This window comes from Astatotilapia calliptera, chromosome 7 (genome assembly GCF_900246225.1).
Source record: "Astatotilapia calliptera chromosome 7, fAstCal1.2, whole genome shotgun sequence".
In the NCBI taxonomy this organism is placed as follows: domain Eukaryota; kingdom Metazoa; phylum Chordata; class Actinopteri; order Cichliformes; family Cichlidae; genus Astatotilapia; species Astatotilapia calliptera.
This window is the reverse complement of record NC_039308.1, coordinates 39,606,453-39,615,875: the sequence shown is the minus strand read 5'-3', so window position 1 is coordinate 39,615,875 and position 9,423 is coordinate 39,606,453. Positions and strand designations below refer to the sequence as shown.

The following is a 9,423-nucleotide window of genomic DNA, read 5'->3' as shown; positions in this document are numbered from 1 at the left end:
AGTTCAAGTTGAGCTTCCACAAAAAGGAGGCAAAGGGACCTAGAATGATCTTTTTCTGATTGATGCTCATTAATAAGCTTTGCATTGAACCATTAATCTCGTTGGTAATAAATAAATCAAACTGGCTAATTTCTTTTCTATGCCAAGGGCACGTAAAATTTAGCTACACTTGTTCTTCTTTGCATTGGTTTTGCATGCAGTGTCTGCTACATAAGCAGGACTTTGCTCTAATAACTACCTCTATAAACAAAACTGGTTAACATTTTGAGAGATAAGCTAAACTAACTTATCATACAAACAAGGAGGAAGGTTAAACAACTAGCTGAGCTCTCTTCAAACTTCAGTACTCCTTCAATAACCTATAATCATTAGTATTATACACCGTAGCTTAAAAAGGTTAAAAAAATGTTTGTTGCAGTTTGCGGTTTAAAGGTGTACACATTAACGAGACTAGCTGTTTCTCCCATTTACAACCCTTTATGCCAGTCTATCTATTTAACATCTGGTTAATAGAAAACGGAGAATCGTGAGTCAGACCGTGTAGCAGTCATGTAGCAGCCATATGACAAGATAATAAATATCCAGTAAAGGGGAAGTAAGTGGGTAGAGCCATCTGTCACACTAGGAAACAACAATGGCTCAGAAATCATGCGTTTGTCTGCAGCGCTGATGTTTGCTGGTGGATGTGAACTTCCCAACCCCCACATGTTATCTGGTGACCCTGTGAAAGGAAAATGGCAACAGGCAACAGAAATAAAGACAAGAGACCTTAATCCAGCTTGGTTAAGGTTAGGCTCTTTTGTGAATTTTTGCACTGTGTAGGATGTTATGTTCATACCTGAACTGCTGATTGCTATGAAACCCCAGAAGGCCAGCCCCTCATTGCTTCCTTGCTCCCTGGAAACCAACACTACTGACTAAAATACACACTTGCAAAATCTGCATGCAAATAATATAGCATCCTCAAAAAGTATATATTTAAATTTGCTGTTAATATACTGGAAACTCATTCATTCATGCATTCATTCTCCTAACTACTTCACTTGATGGTGGAGTGAAGGTCCACCCTGAATAGGTCACTACTGCTAGCACAAGGCGACCAGCTTTCACACTCACATTCACATCTATGCTTAATTTATAATCACCAAATCATCTAATTTCCATGTCTTTTTATAGTGGGATCAAAGGTGTTCAGTGAGAACTCATGCAGACACAGGGAGAACATGCTAACTCCACACAGAAAAGCTCTGGCTGGCTGGTGGATTTGAATCCAGAGCCTTCTTACCTACTGAAACTCATCTAGACAACATAGACAACAACAACCACAATACCAAAGATGTAAATGTGATTTGAAGTTCATACGATATCCAAAGATACAGAGCTTCATTATAACATAAATAATATTTTTAATTAATGTAAATTAGTGAATACTAGGTAAGTTCTAATTCTATAAACATCCATCAAGTTGCCAGTGGAATGTTTAGGTTTATTTTATCTTTATCACTTAGTTTTATCTTTGTGAAAATTTCAAGACCAGTCAGTGTAATAAATAAGAAAATTAACATTTATTAAAAACAAGACAAACAAACAAACAAACAAAAAACCCTCAGTGGATAACTTTAGAGTATTCTGCAGACATGTATCGGCCAGTATATTTCATGTAGCTCCCCAGTTTAACTGTCAATTTGTGCAAGAATTTCTGCTTTTTAACAACATTTTAAAAGGTAATGTGGACATTTAACTATGTTTTTCTTGCCTCCAAAAATTCTGATCAGCAATGTATTGAACGCATTTCAGACATATCAGTTGCTTTCATTAATCTTAACATGTTTACCTAATGTTTGAAAGATCATCTGGATCACTTTCTCCTAAGGGTCACAAAACCAATCTATAGTCCAGCCTAGTGGACTTACTAGGTTGAAAGTGATAAGCAAGTGTTACTATGTCTGGTGTTACTAAGTGCAGTCACAGAATTATGACCATTTTGACATATGTCTCTAACAGTAAAGAGAAGAAGAGAAAAGCCTCTGGCCCTAATTATTAAAGATTGTGGTGCCAATTGGTTAAGCTCCAATTTTCTAACTGGACTGCAGCACGATTAAGACTTTTGACTATTATTCCCAAATCAAAAACAAGTTCTCACTCTCAGAGCTGGAGGAATCTGACTCTCTAACACAAATGTACAGACACACTGTCCCACACACAAAACAATCCATTTTATGATGGCGTTTACCACTGGCAGTGGTCTGCTTCCTGTCAACCCTCTTGCCTCCAATCACCCAGCATGCACACACTTACACAGAGGAATGCAGACAGCCCACACAAAGTTGACTGCCACCTGCCTGTCCCTGACCCCTTCCTCTCCTGTTTTACAATGCAGGAGGAGCATTAAATTGCCTTGACCCCCCATTCAACTCAGCCAAATTGATCCTGAGGAGTGAGATGGATAGGATGGCGAGTGAGTCAACTGACTGATGGGGGAACAGAGTTCAGTTTACATGGTGGCTTCCTTCTGGTCAAGGTAAAGTAGCTGGTTAGTGGAGTGAATATCAGTCACACTAGCCTGCTGTCACCAACTTTATGTTTTAATGGAGTAACTGGTTGACCGAAGAGTGAACTGTTAGAAGTCATACAGTATTCCTTTTCTCTCTTTCTCTCCTCCTTTTCTGTTTAAAGCCAAAATCAAGCTATTGGTTAAAGATTGCTTTTTAAAAATTGACTATGAAATGTTCACATTTTTATTCTCCACTGAGAAGAATTGTGGTTTACATGAATCTGCAAAACCAGAAAGTTACCAACAGATTTCACGAGTTCCAGGCTGTGTTTAAAGAAGTTTCAGACTTTTTCAAAGAAAACTGTCTTCCCTGAAGCTTCTGCAGCATAACCCCCATGTCGCCTGTATGCACAGTGTGTGCCAGTCACGTTTTCCTTCCAAAATGACTCCAAATATGTCACTTTCCACAGAGTTCCTGAATTTAAAGTAGTATTTTTCTTCATTTTTAAGACACTTTAATGACATTACCTCCTTACTTTTTATCAAAAAGTCTACCTATACTAACTTGACAACCATTTCATCTAAATTCATTACTAATATTGATTACTTGTGCTTATAGTTACTTACTATAATAAAGACAGAAGGTACAGGTTGTTTTTAATGTTTATTATTAAAAAACGGACTTCAAAGACTTCAAAGATACTTGATATTGTTGTATCCAAGTATTTAACAGTGATGTATAAAGTATGATTTGGATAGTTAATGTTTTAACTAAAAAAGGTTGGGTTATTGTAGTGGTATGTTAAATATTAAGCACAGTAATAAAGATTTACAGTAAAAAAGGAAGTTAATTCTGAACATATGGTTTATTACACAAAAGCTGAATTTTATTTTGTGTCACTACGGAAACAAGTGATATATATATATATAACACTGTTCCAAAATTGCAGGCAAAGTGAATGGTTTCCCTTTTTTATCCATTACATTTGTAGGATTTTACTCCAGCATATTTTATTGTTTTTCTAAGGAAGCAGAGGAGAGCAAAGCATAAAAGAAACTGGGGTAACACCTGTTCAAGTAATCCAGGACTACACCCACTGCTTCCCAGAAATGTGAACATATCATCTCATACTTTCCTCTGCATTTTTTTGAATTTCTTTTTTTTCCTTCCACAGCTCTAGTCCTCTACCCTCCTCTGCCCTGGCCTACTCACCCCTTCCGGGTGGATAATAGAGGGCTGAGAGCAACAGCTGCACTCTCAGTGCCCCAGGAGGAAGCATAGAAAGGGTGGGTCTGCAGGAGAAAGGGGCAGTGAAAAGGAACTAAGAAGCTGAAAATAAATTCTTTCCACATGAGTAGGGGATGGGGGATGGAGTCAGTCAAAAGGTCGTTGAGGTCACACGTCACCTGCAAAAACTACCACGCCCACTGGAGAAGATGTGAAAATAGCAGGATAATGTTAATTACTGAGGGGGTCAAATAAGCAGGAACTCAATTTTACATTTATGTAAAACAACAAAACACCTTCAGTGTTTTAAAATGGGAGACTGAATTTAAAAGAGTTTGTCACACTTGAAGACGTTACATCCGGATCAACAGAATTAACTTTCTGTGATATCCTTACTTGGATAATTGGGCATGCATCAAGATGCATATTCACAATAATCATGTGATTACAGTTTTTCTCCATTGGTTTGGCTCATTTCTTGAAACAGAAATTACATTCTCAAAATAACATGGACAAACCTCCAAACCTCTTGGCAAATGTTCACAACAGAATGGCATTTCTCATTCATTTTATCAAATGGCAAATGCCTTAGTACATGTCTCAATTGTCTCAGTGCATCTTTGCAAATGATTAAGTACAAGTAGCCTACAGTTATACAGTTAGCCCACATTTAGCACATTTTCCAAATGAATAGATCTTGTAGATCTAAACTGATTAGTTGATTCTCAGTCTAATGATCATTCCCCCCAAAACATGTCAGCATGATTTCATTGTATAAGTACTCGCATGCACAACCGTCTGTTCAATTGTCAAAATTGGTCAAGAACATAATACCATGAATACCATATATGAATTTCTTTGAATATTTGATAAATTGATGACAGTCATTGACAGTCAGGTGAAACTAGACTAACGAAGGGGGAGTGTCACACACAGGTGTGTTCCATGATTGTGTGCTGCCAAACACAGATATATAGAGCTTGACCACAGCCAGTCCGATCTCTGAACATGGATAGACAAGGCCAAGCAAACGGACAAGGGGAAGCTCTTCCTCAAGGAAGAGGAGGAAGAAGAAGAAGAAGAAGAATAGGAGGAGGACTGAGAATGCGTGGTGGAGGAATAGGGGGAAGAGGCCGAGGTGCGCGAAGACACTGTGCTGTCCCGAATGAAATTCGGGCCACAATTATAGACCATGTCATAAACCATGGCCTCACAATGGCAGAGGCAGGTCGTCGAGTGCAGCCTAATGTGCCTTGCTCTACAGTCTCCTCCATCATCCAAACCTTTCGCAGGGAAAACAGGTATGTACTCTATGTAATCTATGATGGAGTTATATGTTGTATAGGACAGGGCACTGTGTGTGAGGCAAAAAATGTATAACTTACTGTAGAGATTTTGTGTGCATCTGCCTACAGTAGTAGGTCTATACTAGCAGGTGGAGAGGACTAGTGGAATGTTGTGATACTAAATATGATAAGAAATATATTGAACAAATTACTGTAAACTATGGAATTACATAATTTATACAGTTTAGAGTAGTATTCCAGTCACTGTGCAATGTTGCATTAGGATTGTGGTGAAGTTACTCTGAGTAAAACAATAATACAATTACACTGGTAACTAACTGTATTCTGTTCTTTGTGTAGGATTGGACGACAACCTCGCGTGGGTGGCAGAGGAAAACTGCTCAATGAACAACAGGAAAGAGATTTGTAACATGGTGATGGCAAATAATGCCATCACATTGAGACAGATCCGTGATGCCATCCTTCAGGACAATCATATATTCCAGAATATAAACACAATAAGCTTCTCCACAATAAACCGGGTTTTGAAGAAGCATCAGATGACAATGAAACAAATCTACAGGGTACCATTTGAGAGGAACTCTGACAGAGTGAAGGAGCTGCGCTACCAGTATGTAAATGTAAGTCAGTTACTGGTTGTCTCTCATTATAACCTTACCTGTAATCACAGTAAGCAGTAGTTCACTTATTTGGTTTCAATACCTCCTTTACCTGATTTCAGAATCAGTATTTGCTTCATCTGACTTCAACAATTTCAACAGAAAACTGCAGTTTACTGTATGATACGATTCTCATTATAATCCTTATTTTGTTGTCTCCCAATCAAATCTATCTAATACTGTAGGTTTTACTGTAACATCTCAGTAAGTCATCAGTATTTCCCACTCCCCTTTCTATCAAATACCCCTGCAGTACTTCCTCAGGCCTATCACTAGTTTAGAACCACTGGAGTAGTGGCCTGTAGTATATTGAACCTGTTGGGGAGAACATGTAATTGTCTAACTGTAGTATATGACTCTTCTGTATGACTGATTTTATGTTCTTTACTCTATTTTAGAGAATAATGGCATTGGAAGGACATGAGACCCCTCACATCCTGGTGTTCGTGGATGAAGCTGGCTTCAACCTGGCCAAGGGCCGAAGACGTGGCCGTAATATTATTGGCCACCGGGCCACAGTGGATGTCCCAGGTCAGCGAGGGGGCAATATAACTATGTGTGCTGCCATTTCTGAAAATGGTGTGGCCAGTCGCATCCCCAGTCTTGGCCCATACAACACACACAAGCTCCTCATCTTCTTGGATTGCCTTTATACCAATTTTATCCCTGAAAATGAGAGAGGTCTCATAGGGCCTCACCTACCCATTTATGTAATTGTGTGGGACAACGTCAATTTCCACCATAGCCCACTCATCAGGGGATGGTTTGCAATGCATCCAAGGATGGTCATGGGGTTCCTACCACCTTACTCTCCTTTCCTCAATCCGATAGAGGAGTTTTTCTCTGCTTGGAGGTGGAGAGTGTATGAGCATCATGCTCAGGATCAGCTGTCCCTGCTCCATGCTATGGACGCATAGTCCATAGTCCTGTTTGTGACAGCAGCAGAATAAAAGCACGTATACAAATAGAACAGGACACAGAACAGAAACACACACAACTTTTACAGAAAAAATATTTACATCATGGACAATAGTTACAAAAACAGAGTACTGTACAGTTATTAAGATTAAAGTATAGGTTTTTTTTCCAATTTTAATATTTCATTCATGAGTTCATGAGCCTGTAAATTACAGATTGCCTAGTTAGCTACAGGAAACAAAAAGAAGTTTGATCAAATCTTATTGTATTCTTTATTGCTACAAGATCTATGTAACCCCACTTCCTTGCTAGGCACAGGGCATGAATTTTTACAAAGGCCGTATGGGGTGCCAAAAGGAGGAGGAGCCATAAAGAATGGATGAAAGAGATGAGGTGGGGGAGAAGTGGGGCTGTGACTGACAAGAACCCCCAACCTTTAATGAAAAGCTGATTTCATGCTGAGAGAACAGAGTAAGGAAACACTTGAAACCTGTGAATGTTCCAAGTGTTGTGTGAGTTTGTGTAACCTTAAGTGTGTAGGAGGAACTGGAAGTGTTGGCCAAGCCTGTGAAAGGTGTCAAATGTTTTTCTTTTCTTTTTTTTATTCTGTGAAATAGGGGGGATTAGAGCAGGACAATGCAGAATAGTGAGCCATCGTTTTCCATTCCCTGCTCTTTTTACCCCCCCGCGCCAGAGGAAATATGGTACAACCTCGATATTTATTTGCATACATATATGGTGTGAACTGATCTACTCTACAAGCTTGTGAGCAAACGCAAATACAAGCTTGTGCCAGAAATGTCTTTTCTGGTCACATGCTTGTCCATGTCCTCATATTTCACATATTTCAGCAAGGCAAATCAAAAGCAGAGACCAATAAATACATATCAACAAAAACATTTTTTCAAAATTTCTGCTTTTCAAGTTCATAAAAATAAAAATTGAGTTCAGCCTATTTAATATTTTTAATTAAACACAATATTAGATTTTACAGTGAAGGACATACTCAGGCCATAAAGAGCCACTTGTACATCTCATGCACAAATCATTGGAAATTGACATTTATCACAATAGCCAACATTCTGTCCATATGACAAGTAGACTGAACATACTGTTCTTAACTAATTTGGGCTCTGCTGAAAAGATGTAATATGGCTAGCAATTTCAGTAGAGTCAAACACTGTGCGTGTCACCCCCTAGGGGTTGGTATGAGTGTCTCTGATGCATTCACATATGCTACTTGTTTGTTTGTGAGTCTGAAACTAAGTAATCCTCACTCTCCCTCTTTCTCTATGCTCACAGAGCCTGTATTAACATTAGCGGGACTTATCTCCTCCAGTAGCTAACTTATTACTCTTCTGTTTGTTACTTTGTATTATTGTAGGGTCTTTACCTTACAACATAATGTGCCTTGAGGCAACTGTTGTCGTGATTTGGCGCTATATAAATAAAACTGAATTCAAAAATTGAATTGAACTGAATCTGGGTATCTGATGGCTAAATGGCATATGTGTTAATGCAGGCGCAGGTGTTAGGTCTTATACCAGCTGACCTCTTAGTACAAGCCTGCCTTCTGGAGGTATTTGGCTGTGGCCTTTGTGCATCTTTATCATGATTCCCATTGGCCTGTGGGAAACTCGGGTACTTGTAGCTGTTTTACGTCTACCATTTTGCCTTCTAGCAATTCCACACATTCACTCCACATCACCATCCCTCTCTTTGCAACCATTTGGCCACACTTATCTCGTCAAAGTAATATCTTGATATCATTGCTGGGAATCCTGGTCAGGCACTTGATGGTCCGATTGCCTTAGAGCAGCCATCTAATGTCGTTTTCCACAGTCCCACTGAGTTCCCGATAAATGTTATTAATGCACTGTTAGCCTTGTACAGTACCAAGCATTCTAGTATCCATGTGTGGGACAATGAGCTGGAGGCTTTCTTGTAGTCATTGCAGGCAGGACTAAGGTTGATTTTCCTGATCTTAGTCCTGGTGTACTGCTCTATTAACCAGGGGCTGGTGTTTTTGCCTTTTAGTGTTATTCCCAATGTCCTTCTGAGCTGTGCTTGTGTATTGACTCATGTGCCTGATCAGCTTGGTTGCAGTGAAACCTGAGAGGAGCTTCCATGTCATGAAGAGGTAGGTAATTGGCTGGTAGCTTGACTTTGGATACTTCACGATTGGGTTATTCTACCCTGTGTTACTCAGCCTGGATAAAACCTGCTGTTAGCATGAAAAGTCATCGATTTTTATTAGCTGCAGAGCTTTATAATTGGATAATGTTACTGATGGGAGTGGATCTTTTTAAAATTTGATCTATTTCTAAAGTTGTGCTATCAGAAGCACAATGAGTCAATAAATATAAAATAAAATAAATATAAAGTCACAACGACACATCCTAGAGTTGGACCTAAGTTGTCCTTGTTCACTGAGAACTCCATAGAGCTTTAGAACTGGAGATGATTCACCTTTCAGCACAGTATATAGTCAAAGACAATACTGCAGTGGCTTCAGGAAAATGCCTGGCTGATATACACAGCTGAGATCTTTTCAATCTATAAAGTTTGAAAAAGATTCAAAAAGATTTTCAATTCAAATCTTTTTGAATCTTTTCCAAAAAGATTTGAGGGATTTTTCAAAAGGAATTGAATAAGTCATCCAGTCTAAGTCTGTAGAGGTCCAAAGCAGCAATGCTACTGAGGGGCTACAAATGGTTACATTTTGAAATTTAAAAGTCTGTTCATTTTTTTAACGACCAAGTATTGAGAGATAGGGAGAAATGCTTTTCTCCATTTAGCTTTTTCTAAATGAAAAAG

General features: G+C 38.9%; 1 protein-coding gene across 1 annotated transcript; it reads left to right on the top strand.

Annotated features, from left to right (window-relative positions):
* The first annotated feature begins 4,827 nt into the window (after positions 1-4,827).
* Positions 4,828-6,655, top strand: LOC113027404 (uncharacterized). The gene is made up of 3 exons (XM_026177013.1): positions 4,828-5,023; positions 5,369-5,649; positions 6,087-6,655. Exons 1-3 carry the CDS (start codon positions 4,927-4,929, stop codon positions 6,603-6,605), a joined length of 897 nt encoding a protein of 298 aa, XP_026032798.1. The 5' UTR covers positions 4,828-4,926; the 3' UTR covers positions 6,606-6,655.
* The last annotated feature ends 2,768 nt before the right edge of the window (positions 6,656-9,423 follow it).

Bases quoted from the DNA above. Each gene is read 5' to 3' on its own strand.
- LOC113027404 (XM_026177013.1), top strand. From the start codon at position 4,927: ATGGCCTCACAATGGCAGAGGCAGGTCGTCGAGTGCAGCCTAATGTGC. The intron at 5,024-5,368 runs GTATGTACTCTA...TTCTTTGTGTAG, and splicing joins ACCTTTCGCAGGGAAAACAG to GATTGGACGACAACCTCGCG. The intron at 5,650-6,086 runs GTAAGTCAGTTA...ACTCTATTTTAG, and splicing joins TGCGCTACCAGTATGTAAAT to AGAATAATGGCATTGGAAGG.